Source organism: Heptranchias perlo, chromosome 5, assembly GCF_035084215.1.
Source record: "Heptranchias perlo isolate sHepPer1 chromosome 5, sHepPer1.hap1, whole genome shotgun sequence".
NCBI lineage: Eukaryota > Metazoa > Chordata > Chondrichthyes > Hexanchiformes > Hexanchidae > Heptranchias > Heptranchias perlo.
Genome location: NC_090329.1, coordinates 112,098,911 through 112,122,174, shown reverse-complemented (window position 1 = coordinate 112,122,174; position 23,264 = coordinate 112,098,911). Strand labels below are relative to the sequence as shown.

The following is a 23,264-nucleotide window of genomic DNA, read 5'->3' as shown; positions in this document are numbered from 1 at the left end:
CGTAAAAGAGATGCACGAGAGGGTGAGTACGAGATAGAGCCATGAGATTGTATGAGGATTGGGTTGAGTGGTAGTGGCGGGATGAGTACTGGCGAGGTGAGTAGGTGCAGGTACGATGAGGATGAGGTTTGAGTGGGTGTGAGGAGTGATGTGACAGAGTAGTGTTGGCAGTGCAGAAGGAGATGTGGGGTGGGGATGGTGATGTGGCAGACGGAGTGTAGGGGAAAGAGTAAGTGTACTCACTTTGGCTGACCTACTGAGGTCATTGGAGCGCCTCCTGCACTGTATGCAGGTGGGCGATATGTTGGTGGTGCTGGTGACCTCCTCTGCCACCTCAAACCAGGCCTTCCTGGTGGCAGAGGCAGGCCGCTTCCTCCCGCCCGCCGGGGGGAAGATCTCTGTCCTCCCCCTCCTCCTCACCCCATGTATTGATACCTGGAGTGAGGCATCATTAAACTGGGAGCAGCCTTCCCCCTGGGCTGCTCCATGCTGTGATTTTTTCTGTTTTTTGCAGCATCTGTCAGTGGAGGACTGCCCCTTTAAATAGAGCTCCTCCAGCTGACAGATCTTACTGCGCATGCGCAGCCCGCCCGACGCGCAGATCAGCAGTGGGAAACCTGGAAGACCAGGTAACTGGATCCATTTATGCTACGATCGCGCGGGGACCTGACTGATTTCGCCGGGCGCGTTACCCACGCGCCCAATAGCCCCCCCGCCGAGAACCCGCAGCCCTGGTAATATCGGGCCCCATCAGTGTGCAACACTGATTTAAAGTGATAGACACCATTTTGGGACTTAACGCTCGACTCAATGCACAGTCTTAACCCCAACCATCTGAACGTGTCTTAGGGTGCCTGGATGAACTCCCCCACCCACCCCGCACAACCCGCACTAGCGCTATCTAAAGGGACCATGTAGGATTTACAGGTTAGTGGCTGGATTATTGCTTCTGGCTGCCGAGACATTTGTAACTGTTTTTGGAGGTCTCCTAGACTTCAATACTAGGACGCGGGGACATAGCCTAACATGTGCGACATCACAGGGACTTAACTCCTGGACCTGAGATAAATAAGAAGCAAAAAGTAATCCAAGTGGGACGTCACCAAGGAAGAGGTAAGTGATTGGCTGGTGAATATTAAAAGGAGGGGGGGTCGCAATATTAATTAAAGAATCAATTACTGCCATAAGGAGGGATGATATATTAGCAGGTTCCTCTAATGAGGCCATATGGGTGGAGCTTAAAAACAAAAAGGGGGCAAGCACTTTGATAGGAGTGTACTATAGGCCCCCAAACAGTCAGGGGGAGATAGAGGAACAGATATGTAGGCAAATCTCAGAAAATTGTGCAAATAATAGGGTAATAATAGTGGGGGATTTCAACTTCCCCAATATTAACTGGGATACTCAGAGTGTAAAAGGCTTAGAGGGTACAAAATTCTTAACGTGCATCCAGGAGAGCTTTTTGAGCCAGCATGTAGAAAGTCCTACAAGAGAGGGGGCGGTACTGGACCTAATTCTAGGGAATGTGGCCGGCCAAGTGGAAGAAGTGCTAGTAGGTGAGCACTTTGGTGACAGTGACCATAATTCGGTGAGATTTACGGTGGTCATGGAAAAGGACAGGGAGGGGCCGGAAATAAAGGTTCTAAATTGGGGGAAGGCCGATTTTAATAGGATAAGGCAGGATCTGGCCAAAATGGACTGGGATCAGCTGCTTGTAGGAAAATCCGCACCGGAGCAATGGGAGTCTTTCAGAAGGGAGATTGAGACCATACAATGGCAACATGTTCCCGTAAAGGTCAAGGGTGGTTCCAAGAACTCCAGGGAACCTTCGATGTCAGGGGATATACGAGAATGGATTAGGAAAAAAAGGAGGGCTTTTGGCAGATACAAAAGGCTAAAGACGGAGGAAGCCCTAGAGGAGTACAAAAAGTGCAGGGGGATACTTAAAAAAGAAATTAGGAGATCAAGGAGGGGCCATGAAATAACACTGGCGAGCAAAATAAAGGAAAATCCTAAGATGTTTTATAAGTATATTAAGGGTAAGAGGATGACTAGGGAAAAAATAGGGCCCATTAGGGACAAAAATGGCAATCTGTGTGTGGAGCCGGCAGATGTAGGAGGGGTTCTAAATGAATTTTTTGCATCTGTTTTCACTATGGAGAAGGACGATGTAGACATAGAAATACGGCAGGGGGACTGTGATATACTCGAACATATTAACATCGAGCGGGAGGAGGTATTGGCGGTTTTAGCAGGCCTAAAAATGGATAAATCCCCAGGCCTGGACGAAATGTATCCCAGGCTACTGTGTGAGGCAAAGGAGGAGATTGCGGGGGCTCTGACACATATATTCAGAACCTCTCTGGCCACAGGGGATGTGCCAGAGGACTGGAGAACCGCTAATGTAATACCATTATTCAAGAAGGGGAGTAGGGAAAAACCGGGGAACTACAGGCCAGTGAGCCTAACATCAGTGGTAGGAAAATTATTGGAAAAAATTCTGAAGGACAAAATTAGTCTCCACTTGGAGAAGCAAGGATTAATCAGGGATAGTCAACATGGCTTTGTCAAGGGAAGATCATGTCTGACTAATTTGATTGAATTTTTTGAGGGGGTGACGAGGCGTGTGGATGAGGGTAACGCAGTGGATGTGGTATACATGGATTTCAGTAAGGCCTTCGATAAAGTCCCCCACAGGAGACTGGTCAAGAAGGTACGAGCCCATGGAATCCAGGGTGCCTTGGCACTTTGGATACAAAACTGGCTTAGTGGCAGAAGGCAGAGGGTGATGGTCGAAGGTTGTTTTTGTGACTGGAAGCCTGTGGCCAGTGGGGTACCACAGGGATCGGTGCTGGGTCCCTTGCTGTTTGTGGTCTACATTAATGACTTGGATATGAATGTAAAAGGTATGATCAGTAAGTTCACTGATGATACAAAAATTGGTAGGGTGGTAAATAGTGAGGAGGATAGCCTCAGTCTGCAGGACGATATAGATGGGTTGGTCAGATGGGCGGAACAGTGGCAAATGGAATTTAACCCGGAAAAGTGCGAGGTGATGCACTTTGGAGGGACTAACAAGGCAAGGGAATACACAATGAATGGGAGGACCCTAGGCAAGACAGAGGGTCAGAGGGATCTTGGTGTGCAAGTTCACAGATCCCTGAAGGCGGCGGAACAGGTAGATAAGGTGGTAAAGAAGGCATATGGGATACTTGCCTTTATTAGCCGAGGCATAGAATATAAGAGCAAGGAGGTTATGATGGAGCTGTATAAAACACTGGTTCGGCCACAGCTGGAGTACTGTGTGCAGTTCTGGTCGCCACACTACAGGAAGGATGTGATCGCTTTGGAGAGGGTGCAGAGGAGATTCACCAGGATGTTACCAGGGCTGGAGCGCTTCAGCTATGAAGAGAGACTGGGAAGATTGGGTTTGTTTTCCTTGGAGCAGAGGAGGCTGAGGGGGGACATGATTGAGGTGTACAAAATTATGAGGGGCACAGATAGGATGGATACTAAGGAGCTTTTTCCCTTCGTGAGGGTTCTATAACAAGGGGACATAGATTCAAGGTAAAAGGCGGGAGGTTTAGAGGGGATTTGGGAAAGAACTTTTTCACCCAGAGGGTGGTTGGAGTCTGGAACTCACTGCCTGAAAGGGTTGTGGAGGCAGGAACCCTCACAACATTCAAGAAGCATTTGGATGAGCACTTGAAATGCCATAGCATACAAGGCTACGGACCAAATGCTGGAATATGGGATTAGAGTAGACAGGGCTGATGGCCGGCGCGGACACGATGGGCCGAAGGGCCTCTATCCGTGCTGTATAACTCTCTGACTCTCTGACTCTATGACTCTATTTAGAGCCAGGACATGCAGGAGTGAAGTTAGGAAATGCTTTTACACGCAAAGGACGGGAGACGTTTGGAACTCTCTTCTGCAGACAGCAGTTGATGCTAGCTCACTTGTGAATGTTAAATCTGAGATTGATAGATTTCTGTGAACCAAGGGTATTAAGGGATATGGGGCTAAGGCGGGTATATGGAGTTAGGTCACAGGTCCACCATGATCTCATTGAATGGTGGAACAGCCTTGAGGGGCTAAATGCCACTGCCACTTGCTGCCTCCTGATATGCGCCACCTTCTCCTGCAAGAAAGCGGGACATGTGTCTGTGTGATGTGCCTGTCATGGTTGAATAGCTGCCAGCGTGCATGGCCTGTGAGTTGTGGGTGGGAGGGCTTGAAACAGTGGTAATGTGTAAGGGTGAGAGGAAGCATCTGGTTGGAAGAGTTGAATACAGATGGAAAGATTTTGTTGGTATGTGGGGGATGGAGGGTGTAGTGCGTGATGCAGTTGGTAGGAGACGCCACTTGACAGTTGACCTAACTCACCTTGACCACTCATGTCAAAGCATTGAACTTCTTCCTGCACTGTATCTATGTTCATGATGCTGTGCGCCTGGCATTGACTTCGTCCCCCACTGCCTCCCACTACCTTTTGAATATATGTCTGGAGGGCCTCTTTACACTCATCCCTCCCCCCCACCCCCCCCAGCGGATATAGGAGTCCCTACTTCTGTCCACCTCTTGCACCAAGGTCTCTAGTGCGTCAGCAGAGAACCTTGGTGCACGCACTGTTGCAGGCCTGGTACCAACTCAGATCGGCAGATTGGTGAGGTCTGGCATGCAGATTGGAGGATGTGGGATTTAGTAGTGGGCAACCTTTATTCAGTGTTTTAACATAACTCATCAGTGTGTAAACATAGGGATAGGACCTGCATCTGTGTTTTCAGCAAATAACAGGTACCCCCTACCTTTAAGAGATTTTTAAGAAATATCCTCCCTTTAAGAGGTTGAGCTCCCTATGATGGTGGAAAGTGCGAATGGCATTGATTTCACGTGCAAGGCCTGGAATGTAACGCTGATTGCAGGTTAGTACTCGGGCCGCCCGAAACTCGCATCCTGGCTGCGCAGGGGTAATAGCGCATCACGCTACCCAAAAACGGCCCTTATCCAATTTTTTTTCCCCCCTGAATGTTTGTATCAAAGAGCAGAGGTAAGTAGACAACATCACAGAATTATCAACTTGCTTTTTGCAAATGAAATTGACATAAGATTTGTTCATCCACTGACCATTTCTGTCTATATGTGCCTGCAGTGATTGAGTCACTGCTCCTCTTTGTCAAACAGTTACCACTCTGCAGATAGTGGTATCATCGCCTCCACCCAGATCTGACCAACCAGGCAGCTCAGTGTGGTAGCCAGCCGATTTCTTCCTCTTCCACAACCGGTGAGCTGCAGCGGGGCATTTCTTTGATGCCCGCAGCTTGCTTGCAGAAATCAAATGAGGCCAGAAACAACAGTAGTTGAAGTGAGACAATATTTTCTGGTTAGGTTCAAACCCATAATCTATTTTCTTTATATATTTTATTTTTACAGATTTGTCCTCGATGGATATCCAGTAACCAGACAGCAAATAGATTTATTGACGATTCGCAGAATAATACCTGTTAGGATTATAGAGCTGCAGGCAGATATAAGAGAGATTTTGAAGAGAGGTCTCATTGACAAAAAGTCGCCAGACAGGTAACAAACAGTACAAGCTTTAGACACTTGAAACAGCTATGACTATTAGTATGACATGTGGCTGTAAATGTCAGGAAGGGATACAGTATCAGTCAGATGATGCTCAGATCCCTGGTATATACTGTGCCGAAGCACATTCACAAACATTGCCTGTAGCACCCACTAAATTCCTGGCCTTTCCTGCCTGTTATTTCAGAAATCTGCGGTAGGTTATCCTTTCTGTTGAACTCCAAACATATTCACACTCTTCTCCCCCACCATTTTAAAAAATATTTCTTCTTGGGACGTGGACGACATTAGTAAGTCAGTATTTATTGCCCATCCTCAGTTGCCCTGAGGGCATTGAGAATCAACCACATAGTGTGGGACTGGAGTCACGTGCAAGCCAGACTGGGTAGGAATGGCAGATTCCCTTGCCTGAAGGACATTAGTGAACCGGTTAGGTTTTTGCGACAATCCAGCAGCTTTCATGGTCATTTTCTGGTGCTAGCCCACAAATTATCAGATTTATTGAATTTAATTTCACACCTTGTCATGGTGGGGTTTGAACTCACAACTGCTGGATTACAAATTCAGTACCATATCCACTTATTGTCGCTGAAGGTTCTAATTTTCTTTTCTGTGAAGCACCCAGAAATGGCTGTCTTCATCAGGGAAGTAGGAGCTTGAGACATCTGAGGAAAAACAAGAAGATTAACAGGATTGGTCCAAGATCTTTATGGGCCACTTGTTTGATCAGAGTACCAAACTATTTGATGCATTTAACCCCAGAAATTAAATGCCAAGGCTGTAGAAGTCTTTGGAACCAGGCCACAGAATCTGACAAAATACCCACTCGGTGACCTCTGGAAGGTTCATCTTGACAACCTCACTTGGAACTGCTACCAAGGGAATCTGGGCTGACAAATGCATGCAATCTAGTATCACCATAAAAGACAAGATCTATCACATTAATCTTTTTTTGGGTCAAGTCATGGGAAGGCTACTGCCCATTGTGTAGCCACGTTTTCTATTGAAAATATTTTGATTTGAAAATTAGATTCAGATTTGGAAAATTTGCACTAACATCTATTTAAATCATATTTTGACACTAATGTTTTACTTCATATGCTTTGAACATTTCTTTCATTTTGTTCTTACTTGGCAGGATCTATCCACTCCATGACAGTTCTCAGATTTTGACCGTTCGAAACTCATCATATACTCATGAGATTAGTGCTGTCTGGGAATATTATCACCAGCAGCATCAAAATTGGCACCTCATTTATGGGCACCATAGCAAATGGTGGGTGTGGCAAAAAGTGCTCGAAGAAGTCAAAACCAGTGTGAAACAGATTCAAGTGTATCTGGAAAGAATACAAGAAGGTAAGTTCAAGCTAATCTTAAAATTAATGTTAATCATAGTTTAAACATTATAATATTCTGCAATTATCTTGATGGCTGAGGAATAGGTCTTCTGATTTTGGGCTTTATTTTTCCCAGAATTTTAGTCAAGAAAAATCAGATCAAAAATAAATGCTTTTTTGGGTTAAATGGCTCTTGTTCCTGTGAGCCTGGACATTAAATCTCAGCAGGTTTCTTTTTATTCATTCATGCTGGCAAAGCCAGCATTTATTGCCCATCCCTAATTGCCCTTGAGAAGGTGGTGGAGAGCCGCCTTCTTGAACCGCTGCAGTCCGTATGGTGAAGTTTCTCCCACAGTGCTGTTAGGTAGGGAGTTCCAGGATTTTGGCCCAGCGACGATGAAGGAACAGCGGTATATTTCCAAGTCAGGATGACTTGGAGGGAAACATGCAGGTGGTGATGTTTCCATGCGCCTGCTGCCCTTGTCCCTTCTAGGTGGTAGAGGTCGCGGGTTTAGGAGGTGCTGTTGAAGGAGCCTTCGCGAGTTGCTGCAGTGCATCTTGTAGATGGTACACACTGCAGCCACAGTGCGCCGGTGGTGAAGGGAGTGAATGTTTTAGGTGGTGAATGGGGTGCCAATCAAACGGGCTGCTTTGTCCTGGATGGTGTCGAGCTTCTCAAGTGTTGTTGGAGCTGTACTCATCCAGGCAAGTGGAGAGTATTCCATCACACTCCTGACTTGTGCCTTGTAGATGGTGGAAAGGCTTTGGGGAGTCAGGAGGTGAGTCACTCCCCGCAGAATACCCAGCCTCTGACCTGCTCTTGTAGCCACAGTATTTATGTGGCTGGTCCAGTTAAGTTTCTGGTCAATGGTGACCCCCCCCCACCCAGGATATTGATGGTGGGGGATTCAGCTATGGTAATGTTGTTGAATGTCAAGGGGAGGTGGTTAGACTCTCTCTTGTTGGAGATGGTCATTACCTGGCACTTGTCTGGCGCGAATGTTACTTGCCACTTATCAGCTCAAGCCTGGATGTTGTCCAGGTCTTGCTGCATGTGGGCACGGACTGCTTCATTATCTGAAGGGTTGTGAATGGAACTGAACAATGCAAAGATTTGTGGCAGGTCAGAAGATTGGACAGAATATAAAAAACAGCAAAGAATGACTAAAAGAATAATAAAGAGGGAGAAATTAGAGTACGAGAGAAAGCTAGCTAGAAATATAAAAACAGATACTAAGAGTTTCTACAGGTATTTAAAAAGGAAAAGAGTAAGTAAGTGAGTGTTGGTCCTCTAGAGAGAGAGTCTAGCGAATTAATAATGGAGAATAAGGAAATGGCGGATGAATTGAACAGATATTTTGCGTCCGTCTTCACTGTAGAGGATACAAATAACATGCTAGAAATAATTGTGAATCTATGGGTGAAAGGGAGGGAGAAACTTAAAATATTTACAATCACCAGGGAAAGGGTTCTGAAAAAACTATTAGAACTAAAAGCTGACAAGTCCCCAGGTCCTGATGGACTTCATCCTAGGGTGTTAAAAGAAGTGGCTGCAGAGATAGTAGATGCATTGATATTAGTTTTCCAAAATTCCCTAGATTCTGGAAGGGTCCCATCAGATTGGAAAATAGCAAATGTAACTCCTCTATTCAAGAAAGGAGGGAGACAGAGAGCAGGAAACTACAGGCCAGTTAGCTTCGCATCTGTCATAGGGAAAATGCTAGAATCTATTATTAAGGAGGTTATAGCAGGGCACTTAGAAAATCTCAATGCAATCAGGCAGCGTCAACACGGCTTTGTGAAAGGGAAATCATGTTTGACTAATTTATTAGAGTTCTTTGAGGAAGTAACAAGCAACGTGGATGAAGGGGATCCTGTGGATGTGGTGTACCTGTATTTCCAGAAGGCTTTTGACAAGGTGCCACATCAAAGGCTACTGCACAAAATAAGAGCTCATGATGTAGGGCTAACATATTAGCATGGATAAAGGATTGGTTAGCTAACAGGAAACAGAGAGTAGGCATAAATGGGTCATCTTCAGGTTGGCAAGATGTAACGAGTGGAGTGCCACAGGTATCAGTGCTGGGGCCTCAACTATTTACAATCTATATCAATAACTTGGATGAAGGGACTGAATGTATGGTTGCTAAATTTGCTGATGACACAAAGGTAGGTAGGAAAGTAAGTTGTGAAGAGGATATAAGGGTCCCGATATTAACAGGGAGGCGGGAGGGCAGCGGGGGGGGCGACTGGGCGCATGGGTAACCCGCCCAGTGAAATCGGTCCGTTCCCCATGCAATTGCGGGTAAATTGAAGCCACTTACCGTGGCTTCCGGGTTTCCCGTCGTCAACCTGCGCAGCGGTCGGACTGCGCACCCACATCACAGGCTGTCAGTTGGAGGAGCCCTATTTAAAGGGGCAGTCCTCCAATGCTGCTCCTACAGCAAAGAACCAAAAGTATAGAATGCAGCAGCCCAGGGGAAAGGCTGCTCCCAGATTTACCGATGCCTTACTCCAGGTCCTACTGGATGGGTGAGGAGGAGGAGAGATATTTTCTACCCGGTGGACGGGAGGAAGTGGCCTGCCTCTGCCACCAAGAAGGCCTGGCTCGAGGTGGCAGAGGAGGTCACCAGCAGCAGCAACTTCTCCCGCACATGGATACAGTGCAGGAAGCGCTTCAATGACATAACTAGGTCAGCCAGAGTGAGTACACTTACTCATTCTCCTACACTCCATCTTCCACATCACTGCCCCCACACCACAACTCCTTCTGCACTGCCATTATTACTCTATCACATCACTCCTCACACCCACTCAAACCTCATCCTCAACTTAACTGCACTTCCTCACCTCCTCAGTACTCATCCCACCACTAACACTCAACCAAATCCTCATACAATGTCATGGCTCTGTCTCATACTCACCCTCTGATGCATCTCTTTCGTGGTCAGCCTCACCCAAACCAATGCATTCAGCGGTTGGCCACGTCACCATCCCTCACTCATGCCTCTCTACTTTCTTCCCTTATAGGAGAAGAGAGCCCAGAATGCACGGGAGAGGGCGAAGACCGGAGTGGGGACGCAACATCTGGTCGTCCTCACAGACGCAGAGCAGGAGGCTCTTGAACTAAACCACACCCACGAGTGCTTGTCCGTCGGGGACGCCGATATTGCCACCCGACAAACGGCTGGTGACAGAACTTTAACATTCAGCACTCACAATAGCAAATGATGTTAACATGCCTTGCCATCTTCAGCACCTCAACATCTGTCATCATGCTTAATATTGCCTTCTGTTCTCTTACAAGGCCTTCAGCAACCGCCGTGATGGTGGAGGGCGATTCCTCAGAGGACCAACCAGCTTCTGAGGGGGCACCGTCACATCTGAGCGAGCCATCCATCAGTGCAGATACGCACACATCGGTGGGTCCCCGTCCTCAGTTAGTTGGGGTTGCACATGGTGAGTCACCACACACGTGAGCATGAGCAGACACTGGTGGCAGGGACAGCTGTGGAAAGTCCGCGTCGGTGGGAGCATTCTTCTCCAGGCTCTGCTCAGCTGGACACCGATGCTGAACCCTGGGGCCATCCATGAAATGGATAATGATCGAGGGGCAGCAGCACATTTGCGAGGTGCTGGAACAAGTGCCACGCGCACTCTCCACAATTGAGTGGTAGTGGTGGGAGGAGTCCAACTCCTACATGAGTGGAATGGTGGCACAGGTACAGGAGGGAATCTCTGAGATACTGTCACAGGGACGTGAGGGCATCTCTGAGATAGTGTCACGGGTAAGTGCGGGAATGTCTGCGATGGAGGGAAGGCTAGCCTCCATGGAGCTTCAAGCACGGCTCACCAATGATTCCTTTGAGGCCCTGACAATGGCTGTTCAGACTCAGGGTGAGCAACTTTCTGCCGCCTTAAACAGGCAGGCAAATACTCTGGCACTGGCCTTACAAAGCTTCACACATGTCCTCCAAACTGTCGTCCAGCAGAGTGGTAGGTGTGGTGTGGGCTTGGCCCGGGGAGGGAAGATGGCAAAAGGGGACATGGAAATGGGGATGCCACTCAAAGCGCCCCACGTCAATCCATTGCCCCCCTCTCAACCAGTACCCGCAATGCTGCCTCCTCTCCAGGTGGCCAAGTCTGCCCCTGCACAGGTGCAGGTGGAGCAGTCTTTGGAGGGGCCCTCATGGTCACTGAAACCCAGAGGGCATAGGCCCAAAGCACCTAATTGGTCAGGGCATGAACAAGAGCAACCTGCCAGTACCTCTGCTGCAGCCACAGGGGAGGCACCATGTAGGAGTACTCGTAAGCGTAAGGCGAAGATTTTGTGAGCACAAAGGGGATGCACAAGGGTGTTTGAAGGTTTGTCGTGTTTTTTATTTATATTCGATTTTTGTTGATGGCACATTAAATATTATTATTGTCACCACTACTGCCATGTCTTGGCCATTCTTGACTGGCTTGTGTAATAAGGCCCTTTCATAAGGTTCACCATGAACACCCACACTTGATGCCACCCATTGGGTCACTCTACAGTGGGTGTATATGTAGTTGCACGACTATTTTGAGCAGGGGATTGGGGGGTGGGGGGCTGGCCGGTGTGGCCGCTGCTCTGTCCAGGTGGTGAGGACTGGACTCTTCACAATGTCTGATGTTAGGAGAACCGTTCATATATCAGTGACTCCCTGGCCTCATGAGCAGCCAGGTGAGCCGCTGTTCTGCTGCTCTTCTCCTCCTCCTCTGCCTCCTCGTTCTCATCCTCGTCCTCCTCCTCCTTGTCCTCCTCTGCTTCCTCCTCCTCCTCAATATGTGTGGCAGATGTGGATGGGGCCTCCTCCAGCACCACCCCTCTCTGTTGTGCCTTGTTGTGCATCCCACTCTGTCTGGTGCGTATTGAAGTGCTCCCCCAGAACGATCAAGGCAGCTGAAACGCATCTTGAGCAGCCCTATAGCCTGCTCAATTGTAGACCTAGTAGCGATGTGGCTGTCGTTATATCGACGCTGTTGCTCGTTGTGGTGTTCCTCGGAGGAGTCATGAGCCACGTGTGCAGGGGGTAGCCCTTGTCCCCGAGGAGCCAGCCCTTGCGGGTGTTCGGTGTGTGGAAGAGGGGGCGGGATGTTGGACTCTCGGAGGATGAAGGAATCGTGGCTGCTGCCAGATTATCTGGTGCACACGTGAAGGAATCTCTTGTGGTGGTCACAGATGAGCTGAGTGTTGATGAAGTGATAGCCCTTCCTGTTGATGAACAGTCCTGGCTCGTGTGAAGGTGCTCGTATTGCTATATGGGTGCACCCGTAGGAAGCCAGCCACAGCGTGGAATCCCACTGCCCTCTCCGTTTGGCTGAGATCATCCATGGGGAAGTTGATATAGTGCAAAACAAGCCGTTGGTGACCTGCCTTATGGACTTGTGTGCAGACAACTGAGAGACCCCGGCGATGTTCCCGGTGGCACCCTGGAAGGATCCGGAGGCGAAGAATTTGAGGGCAGTGGTGACTTTGACAGCGACAGGTAAGAAGATGCTGCTCGAGCCAGCCAGGAGCAGCTCGGCATGAAGGAGGCTGCAGATGTCCATGACTACCTGGCGACTGACTCTGAGCCTCCGTATGCACTGCTCCTCAGAGAGGTCCAGGAAGCTGAGCCTCGGTCTGTAGACACTGTGGCGAGGGTAGTGCCTCCTGCGACGTCGCTCTCTCTGTTGCCTTCCATGCTGTTGTGCAGGTGCCTGTGGCACAGCACTGTGTTGTGGAGCTCCACATGGCGGAGGTGGGCGGTGTGCCTGGCAAGGCTGGTGATGTTGCTCGTCCTCAAATGAAGTGATGAATACAGCTATGGCGCCCCCCCCTCTACCCCCCCCATCCTGACGGTGTGAGTTTCAAGGGGTCCACAAAGTAGGCAAATGTGTTTACTCAGCAGAGTTTTGGGTTTAAATTAAGAATTTTGAGTGGAAAGACAAAGGTGTTGCAGCCAAAAGTTTGTCTGAAGTGACAGAGTGTCCTGCTGCAATAAATGAGGTTTTCCCCCCACCTGTCAAAGAATCCTTTGTATCTCCCACTGGTTGCTGGCTGAAACACATCTGCTACAACAGGGAGTGTTTCCCATATGCTGAGGATCCTTCAAAATTGCACCCCTGCCAAAATCTCCACTCAATAAGGTCTGTCAAGTACCTCAACTATCTACCTAACTATGTAAAGCAGCATCCCACTGGCTTTAATTGCCGGTGGGAGTTCCGCATGCGGGGGACTTCAATGTCCATCACCAAGAGTGGCTCGGTAGCACCACTACTGACCGAGCTGGCCGAGTCCTGAAGGACATAGCTGCTAGACTGGGCCTGCGGCAGGTGGTGAGCGAACCAACACGAGGGAAAAACTTACTTGACCTCGTCCTCACCAATCTACCTGTTGCAAATGCATCTGTCCATGACAGTATTGGTAGGAGTGACCACCGCACAGTCCTCGTGGAGATGAAGTCCCGTCTTCGCACTGAGGACACCATCCAACGTGTTGTGTGGCACTACCACCGTGCTAAATGGGATAGATTCAGAACAGATCTAGCAGCTCAAAACTGGGCATCCATGAGGCACTGTGGGCCATCAGCAGCAGCAGAATTGTATTCCAGCACAATCTGTAACCTCATGGCCCAGCATATTCCTCACTCTACCATTACCAACAAGCCAGGGGATCAACCCTGGTTCAATGAGGTGTGTAGAAGAGCATGCACCAGGAGCAGAACCAGGCGTACCTAAAAATGAGGTGCCAACCTGGTGAAGCTACAACTCAGGACTACATGCATGCTAAACAGCGGAAGCAACATGCTATAGACAGAGCTAAGCGATTCCACAACCAACGGATCAGATCAAAGCTCTGCAGTCCTGCCACATCCAGTCGTGAATGGTGGTGGACAATTAAACAACTAACGGGAGGAGGAGGCTCTGCAAACATCCCCATTCTCAATGATGGCAGAGTCCAGCACGTGAGTGCAAAAGACAAGGCTGAAGCGTTTGCAACCATCTTCAGCCAGAAGTGCCAAGTGGATAATCCATCTCAGCCTCCTCCCGATATCCCCACCATCACGGAAGCCAGTCTTCGGCCAATTTGATTCACTCCACGTGATATCAAGAAACGGCTGAGTGCACTGGATACAGCAAAGGCTATGGGCCCTGACAACATCCCAGCTGTAGTGCTGAAGACTTGTGCTCCAGAACTAGCTGCGCCTCTAGCCAAGCTGTTCCAGTACAGCTACAACGCTGGCATCCACCCGACAATGTGGAAAATTGCCCAGGTATGTCCTGTCCACAAAAAGCAGGACAAATCCAATCCGGCCAATTACCGCCCCATCAGTCTACTCTCAATCATCAGCAAAGTGATGGAAGGTGTCGTCGACAGTGCTATCAAGCGGCACTTACTCACCAATAACCTGCTCACCGATGCTCAGTTTGGGTTCCGCCAGGACCACTCAGCTCCAGACCTCATTACAGCCTTGGTCCAAACATGGACAAAAGAGCTGAATTCCAGAGATGAGGTGAGAGTGACTGCCCTTGACATCAAGGCAGCATTTGACCGAGTGTGGCACCAAGGAGCCCGAGTAAAATTGAAGTCAATGGGAATCAGGGGGAAAACTCTCCAGTGGCTGGAGTCATACCTAGCACAAAGGAAGATGGTAGTGGTTGTTGGAGGCCAATCATCTCAGCCCCAGGGCATTGCTGCAGGAGTTCCTCAGGGCAGTGTCCTAGGCCCAACCATCTTCAGCTGCTTCATCAATGACCTTCCCTCCATCATAAGGTCAGAAATGGGGATGTTCGCTGATGACTGCACAGTGTTCAGTTCCATTCGCAACCCCTCAGATAATGAAGCAGTCCGAGCCTGCATGCAGCAAGACCTGGACAACATCCAGGCTTGGGCTGATAAGTGGCAAGTAACATTCGCGCCAGACAAGTGCCAGGCAATGACCATCTCCAACAAGAGAGAGTCTAACCACCTCCCCTTGACATTCAACGGCATTACCATCGCCGAATCCCCCACCATCAACATCCTGGGGGTCACCATTGACCAGAAACTTAACTGGACCAGCCATATAAATACTGTGGCTACGAGAGCAGGTCAGAGGCTGGGTATTCTGCGGCGAGTGACTCACCTCCTGACTCCCCAAAGCCTTTCCACCATCTACAAGGCACAAGTCAGGAGTGTGATGGAATACTCTCCACTTGCCTGGATGAGTGCAGCTCCAACAACACTCAAGAAGCTCGACACCATCCAAGATAAAGCAGCCCGCTTGATTGGCACCCCATCCACCACCCTAAACATTCACTCCCTTCACCACCGGCGCACTGTGGCTGCAGTGTGCACCATCCACAGGATGCACTGCAGCAACTCGCCAAGGCTTCTTCGACAGCACCTCCCAAACCCGCGACCTCTACCACCTCGAAGGACAAGGGCAGCAGGCGCATGGGAACAACACCACCTGCACGTTCCCCTCCAAGTCACACACCATCCCGACTTGGAAATATATCGCCGTTCCTTCATTGTCGCTGGGTCAAAATCCTGGAACTCCCTTCCTAACAGCACTGTGGGAGAACCGTCACCACACGGACTGCAGCGGTTCAAGAAGGCGGCTCACCACCACCTTCTCGAGGGCAATTAGGGATGGGCAATAAATGCCGGCCTTGCCAGCGACGCCCACATCCCGTGAACGAATAATAAAAAAAAACTGCATGCGCAGCTGAACACGTCACTGGGAAACCCGGAAGTCTGTGGGTTGGAGCCGGGCTTCGAACCCGCTCCGGGATTCCGCCATTTTAGAAGCCCCCCGCCCCCAACGCACCTGCTCAGCCATCCGAAAATCAGCCCCCCTATCTGTAAACGGGACGGTAGCGGGACGAAAATTGCAACAATAAAAAACGCCGACTTACCGCTGGATGTCCACTGGTTCAGATGCTCTATTTACATGGCCAGCACTCCAACCGGAAACAAGCGAAGGCTGAATGAATATAGGGATCAAGTAACAACATCAGAAATAGGAACAGGAGTTGGCCATACGGCCCCTCGAGCCTGCTCCGCCATTCAATAAGATCATGGCTGATCTTCTACCTCAACTCCACTTTCCCGCCCTATCCCCATATCCCTTGATTCTGTTAGTGTCCAAAAATCTATCAATCTCAGTCTTGAATATACTCATTGACTGAGCATCCACGGCCCTCTAGGGTAGTGTTTAATGAGGCGGGTGGGTGAGACGCTCTGGATTCTGCACGCTCTTTCCATTGCTTACTCTTGGCCTCCACGTGCTCCACACAGTGACGCTCAATGTGAATGGCGCCTTCGTGGATGCTTCTTCTCCAGTTTGGGCGTTCTAGGGCAAGCGATTCCCATGTGTTGGTGGAGATGTTGCATCTTTTCAGGGAGGCTTTGAGAGTGTCCAAATGTAAGGAGTCGTACAACACCAGGTTACAGTCCAACAGCTTTATTTGAAATCACAAGCTTTCGGAGCCTATCCTGCCAGTCGATTTGCAGGATTTTGCGGGGGCATAGTTGGTGATATCTCTCCAGGGATTTGAAGTGTCTGCTGTTCATTGTCCATGTTTCTGATGCATACAGGAGGGCGGGGACCACTGCTGCTCTGTAGACCATGAGCTTGGTGCTGGATTTGAGGTCTCAGTCTTCGAACATTCTGTTCCTCAGGCGTCCGAAGGCTACACTGGCGCATTGGAGTCGATGTTGAATTTCATCGTCGATGTCTGCTTGCGCCGAGAGGAGGCTCCTGAGGTATGGGAAATGATCCACGCTGTCCAGAGGCTCACCATGGATCTTGATGGTGTTGTGTGGCAGGAGCGGGCTGGTAGAGGACCTTTGTTTTCCGGATGTTTAGCCTGAGGCCCATTCTCTCATACGCCTCGGTGAATGCGTCGACGATGGTTTGTAGCTCGGCCTCTGATTGTGCGCACACACAGGCGTCGTCTGCGTACTGCAACTCGATGACAGAAGTTGGGGTAGTCTTGGGTCTGGCCTGGAGGCGTTGAAGGTTGAACAGTTTCCCGCTTGTCCTGTAGGTTCGCTCCACTCCGGCGGGGAGCTTCATGGTGGTGGAGTGGAGTGTTGCAGCGAGGAAGATGGAGAAGAGCGTTGGTGCAATGACGCAGACCTGCTTGACCCCAGTTTGCACTCGTATTGGGTCTGTGGTGGGTCCATTGGTGAGGATCACGACTTGCATGTCATCGTGGAGCAGGTGGAGAATGGTGACGAATTTCTGCGGGCAACCGAATTTGAGGAGAATGCTCCACAATCCCTCACGGTTGACAGAGTTGAAGGCCTTTGCGAGATCGAAGAAGGCCATGTACAGAGGTTGATGCTGCTCCCTGCACTTTTCCTGGACTTGTCATGCGCTAAAGATCATGTCCATTGTGCCTCTCGACGGGCGGAAGCCGCATTGAGACTCAGGGAGGAGCTCTTCGGCCACTGGAAGGAGGCGATTGAGGAGGATTCTCGCAATGACCTTTCCCGTGGCAGACAGTAGGGAAGTCCCTCTGTAATTTCCGCAGTCGGACCTATCTCCTTTCTTGAAGATGGTCACAATTATGGCATCTTTGAGATCTCCCGGCATGCTCTCATCCAGACAAGGGTGATAAGGTCGTGTATTCGTGTCAAGGGTGCCTCTCCGCTGTATTTTAGTACTTCAATGGGGATTCCATCTGCACCGGGGGCCTTGTTGTTTTTCAACTGTCGAATGGCATTTTCGACCTCACAGCGGGCTGGGGTTGTGCTGAGATGGTGGCGGGTAGTGTGTTGCAGGATGGTGTCGAGGGCATTTGCGTCGAGGACTGCGTCTTGGTTGAGGAGGTCCTCGAAGTGCTCTCTCCAGCGGGCATTGACTGACTCTGTCTTTGATGAGCACCTCTCTATTTTTGGCTCTCCGTGGGGTAGGTCCCTGGGTACTCGGACCGTAGATGGCTTTAATTGCGCTGAAGAAGCCGCGCACATCGTGGTTGTCAGCGAGTTGCTGAGTCTCCTGCGCTCTTTCCACCCACCATCTGTTCTTTAGGTCACGGGTTCTTTGTTGCACCTCGGCCTTCAGTTGCTTGTAGGCTTGTTTCCTCTCGCTCGAGTTTTGGTAGAGCTGCCAATTCAGGAACGCCTTGCGTTTGCGGTCTAGGAGATCCTGGATCTCCTGATCATTCTCGTCGAACCAGTCTTGGTGTTTCCTGGTCGAGAGACTGAGCATCTCCTCACAGGTGTTGATTATGGTGGCTTTTAGGGCAGACCAGACGCTGTGGGCACTCTGCGGCTTTGGTTCGTTAGTTGTCACCAGGTTGGTTGTAAGGCGACGGCTGAGTAGGTCTTTCTTCTCAGGGTCTTTGAGTCCAGCGTAATTAAGTCTCCTGCAGCAGAGTTTTTTCTGCCGCTGCCAGTTTTGGGCCCAGTTGATGGAGATGGTAGACCGGATTAGTCGTTGGTCAGTCCAGCAGTCATCAGCTCCGGTGATGCGGACATCTTTGCAGTCTCTCGCTCGGGCGATGATGTAGTCTATTAGGTGCCAGTGCTTAGAGCGGGGCTATTGCCATGAGGTCTTGTACTTGTCCCTCTGGTGGAACAGGGTGTTCGTTATGGCGAGGTCATGTTCTAGGCATTTCGTCAGGAGGAGGACTCCATTGGGATTTGCTTTCCCTATGCCTTCCTTGCCTAACACACCTTTCCAAAGGTTTGCATCCCTCCCGACTCTGGCATTGAAGTCGCTGAGAAGAATCAGCTTGTCTCCCTTTGGGATACGGGACAGCGATTGGTCAAAGCTAGAGCAGAATGCCTCATTTATCTCGTCCATTGCGTCTAGGGTCGGGGCATAGGTACTGACGACTGTGGTGTGCTGCTTCTGAGCCAGGGTGAGCCATAGGGTCATGAGGCGTTCATTTACCCCGCAGGGGGATTCGTTGAGACATCCAACCAATTTGTGTTTTACGGCAAAGTCGACCCCATAGAGACGGCGTTCTTCTTCTGGTTTGCCTTTCCAGAAGAAGGTGTATCCGCCGCCTTGTTCTTTAAACTGGTCTTCTCCTGCCGTGTCTTGCTCAGGGCGGTAATATCGATGTTGTAGTGCCGGAGTTCCCGGGCTATGATGGCAGCGCGATGTTCAGGTCTGTCATTGTTGGGATTGCCCATAAGGGTCCTGACGTTCCAGGTCCCGAAATTAATTTGGCTGGGTTGGGTGGGGTTGGGGTGGAAGATACCTGTGCGTGGATTCTTTTAACATGGGGTGGTCGTTGCACACCAACCACCACACGGTCCCAGCGGAGCGAGGTCTTGGCCCAATGGCAGGGAAATCCGAGACGACAAGGACACCCAACACCCTCTGACTACCAACATTTCTTAGTCTGTCACCTTTTAAAAAATATTCTGCTTTTCTATTCTTCCTACCAAAGTGGATAATTTCACATTTCCGCACATTATACTCCATCTGCCACCTTCTTGCCCACTCACTTTACTTGTCTATATCAATTGCAGCCTCTTTGCATCCTCCTCACAGCTTACTTTCCCACCTAGCTTTGTATCGTCAGCAAACTTGGATACATTACACTCAGTCCCGTCATCTAAGTGAATTGATATATATTGTAAACAGCTGAGGCCCAAGCACTGATCCTTGCGGCACGCCACTAGTGACAGCCTGCCAACTCAAAAATGACCCGTTTATTCCTACTCTGTGTTTTCAGTCCATTAATCAATCCCATGAGCCCTAATCTTGTGTAACAACCTCTTGTGTAGCACCTTATCAAATGTCTTTTGAAAATCCAAATATACCATATCCACTGGTTCCCCCTTATCTTCCCTGCTACTGACACCCTCAAAATAGATTTATCAAACACGACTTCCCTTTCATAACACCATGTTGACTCTGCCTAATCATATTATGATTTTCTAAGTGCCCTGTTACTATGTCCTTAATAATAGATTCTAGCATTTTCCCTACCACTAATGTCAGGCTAACTGGCTAATCTGTTTTCTCTCACCCTCCTTTCTTGAATAGCGGGGTTACATTTGCTACTTCCAACCCATGGGGACCGTTCTAGAATCTAGGGAATTCTGGAAGATCATGCACTATTTCTGCAGCCACCACTTTTAAAACCCTAGGATATAGGCAATCAGGTCCCGGGGATTTGTTAGCTTTTAGTCCCATTACTTTCTCTGGTACATTGTCTTTACTAATCTTAATTACTTAAAATTCCTCACTCTCATTAGACCCTTGGTTCCCCATTATTTCCGGTATATTTTTTGTGTCTTCTACTGTGAAGACAGATACAAAATATTTGTTTAACGTCTCTGCCATTTCCTTAATCCCCAATATAATTTCTCCTGTCTCTGCCTGTGAGGGACCAAGGTTTACTTCAACTAACCTCTTCCTTTTTACATACTTGTAGAAGCTCTCACAATCTATTTTTATATTTCTTGCTAGTTTATTCTCATATTCAATTTTCTCCCTCTATCAATTTCTTGGTTATCCTTTGCTGATTTCTAAAACCCTCCCAATCCTCAGGCTTACGACTCTTTTTGGCAACATTGTTAGTCTCTTTTAATTTAACACTATCCTTAACTTCTCTAGTTAGCCACGGTTGAATCACTTTTCCTGTGGAGTTTTTATTCCTCAAGGAAATGTATATTCATTGAGAATTATGAATTATTTCTTTAAATGTTCACCATTGCTTAGGATATACTAGAAAGGATATACTTGCCACAGAGGAAGTTCAGCAAAGGTTTACCAGACTGATTCTTGGCATGGCAGGACTGTCGTATGAGGAGAGATTGGGTTGACTCGGCCTGTATTCACTCGAGTTTAGAAGAATGAGAGGGACCTATAGGAACATAGGAACAGGAGTAGGCCATTCAGCCCCTCATGCCTGCTCCGCCATTTGATAAGATCATGGCTGATCTGTGATCGAACTCCATATACCCGCCTTTGGCCCATATCCCTTAATACCTTTGGTTGCCAAAAAGCTAAATATCTCAGATTTAAATTTAGCAATTGAGCTAGTATCAATTGCCGTTTGCGGAAGAGAGTTCCAAACTTCTACCACCCTTTGTGTGTAGAAATGTTTTCTAATCTCGCTCCTGAAAGGTCTGGCTCTAATTTTTAGACTGTGCCCCCTACTCCCAGAATCCCCAACCAGCGGAAATAGTTTCTCTCTATCCACCCTATCCGTTCCCCTTAATATCTTATAAACTTCGATCAGATCACCCCTTAACCTTTGAAACTCGAGAGAATACAACCCCAATTTGTGTAATCTCTCCTCGTAACTTAACCCTTGAAGTCCAGGTATCATTCTAGTAAACCTACACTGCACTCCCTCCAAGGCCAATATGTCCTTCTGAAGGTGCAGTGCCCAGAAATGCTCACAGTACTCCAGGTGCGGTCTAACCAGGGTTTTGTATAGCTGCAGCATAGCTTCTGCCCCCTTGTACTCGAGTCCTCTAGATATAATGGCCAGCATTCCATTAGCCTTATTGATTATTTTCTGCACCTGTTCATGACACTTCAATGATCTATGTACCTGAACCCTTAGGTCCCTTTGGACATCCACTGTTTTTAACTTTTTACCATTTAGAAAGTACCCCGTTCTATCCTTTTTTGATCCAAAGTGGATGACCTTACATTTGTCTACATTGAATTCCATTTGCCACAGTTTTGCCCATTCACCTAATCTATCAATATCGCTTTGTAATTTTATGTTTTCATCAACACTGCTTACAATGCCACCAATCTTTGTGTCATCGGCAAACTTAGATATGAGACTTTCTATGCCTTCATCTAAGTCGTTAATAAATATTGTGAATAATTGAGGCCCCAAGACAGATCCCTGCGGGACTCCACTAGTCACACCCTGCCAATGTGAGTACCTACCCATTATCCCTACTCTCTGTCGCCTTTCGCTAAGCCAACTTCCTAACCAAGTCTGTACTTTTCCCTCGATTCCATGGGCTTCTATCTTAGCTAACAGTCTCTTATGTGGGACCTTATCAAATGCCTTCTGGAAGTCCATATAAAGAACATCCATTGACATTCCCCTGTCCACTACTTTAGTCACCTCTTCAAAAAATTCAGTCAGGTTTGTCAGGCACGACGTTCCTTTCACAAATCCATGCTGGCTCTCTCTGACTAACTGAACATTCTCGAGGTGTTCAGTCACCCGATCCTTAATTATAGACTCCAGCATTTTCCCCACAACAGATGTTAGGCTAACTGGTCCATAATTCCCTGGTTTCCCACGGAGTGACGTGCAATTTTCCAATCTAGACGGAAACATATAAACATATAAAAAATATGAAACATATAAAATTCTGACGGGGCTAAACAGATTGGATGCAGGGAGGATGTTACCTCACCTCTGGCTGGGGGGTCCAGAAAGAGGGGTCACAGTCTCAGGATACGGGATAGGACATTTAGGACTGAGATGAGGAGAAATTTCTTCACTCAGAGGATGGTGAACCTGTGGAGTTCTCGACCACAGAAGGCTGTGGAAGCCAAGTCACTGAATGCATTTAAGAAGCAGCTAGATAGATTTCGAGACACAAAAGGCATCAAGGGGTACGGGGAGAGAGCGGGAATATGGTATTGAGATAGAGGATCAGTGATGATCATATTGAATGGCGGAGCAGGCTTGAAGGGCCAAATCGCCTACTCCTGCTCCTATAAGAACGTAAGAAATAGGAGCAGGAGTAGGCCAATCGGCCCCTCGAGCCAGCTCCACCATTCAATAAGATCTTGGCTGATCTGATCCTAATCTCAAATCTAAATTCATGTCCAATTTTCTGCCCGTCCCCGTAACCCCTAATTCCCTTTACTTCTAGGAAACTGTCTATTTCTGTTTTAAATTTATTTAATGATGTTGCTTCCACAGCTTCCTGGGGCAGCAAATTCCACAGACCTACCACCCTCTGAGTGAAGAAGTTTCTCCTCATCTCAGTTTTGAAAGAGCAGCCCCTTATTCTCAGATTATGCCCCCTCGTTCTAGTTTCACCCATCCTTGGGAACATCCTTACCGCATCCACCCGATCAAGCCCCTTCACAATCTTATATGTTTCAATAAGATCGCCTCTCATCCTTCTGAACTCCAATGAGTAGAGTCCCAATCTACTCAACCTCTCCTCATATGTCCGCCCCCTCATCCCCGGGATTAACCGAGTGAACCTTCTTTGTACTGCCTCGAGAGCAAGTATGTCTTTTCTTAAGTATGGAGGCCAAAACTGTATGCAGTATTCCAGGTGCGGTCTCACCAATACCTTATATAACTGCAGCAATACCTCCCTGTTTTTATATTCTATCCCCCTAGCAATAAAAGCCAACATTCCGTTGGCCTTCTTGA

General features: G+C 48.5%; 1 protein-coding gene across 1 annotated transcript in view; it reads left to right on the top strand.

The window, feature by feature from the left end:
* The window catches only part of ak9 (adenylate kinase 9), a 404,375-nt gene that overhangs the window by 330,007 nt on the left and 51,104 nt on the right, over positions 1-23,264 (top strand). The window contains exons 28-29 of the mRNA XM_067985304.1: positions 5,434-5,580; positions 6,728-6,945. Coding sequence (XP_067841405.1) covers positions 5,434-5,580; positions 6,728-6,945 — 365 coding nt within the window. The remainder of the gene's footprint in view (positions 1-5,433; positions 5,581-6,727; positions 6,946-23,264) is intronic.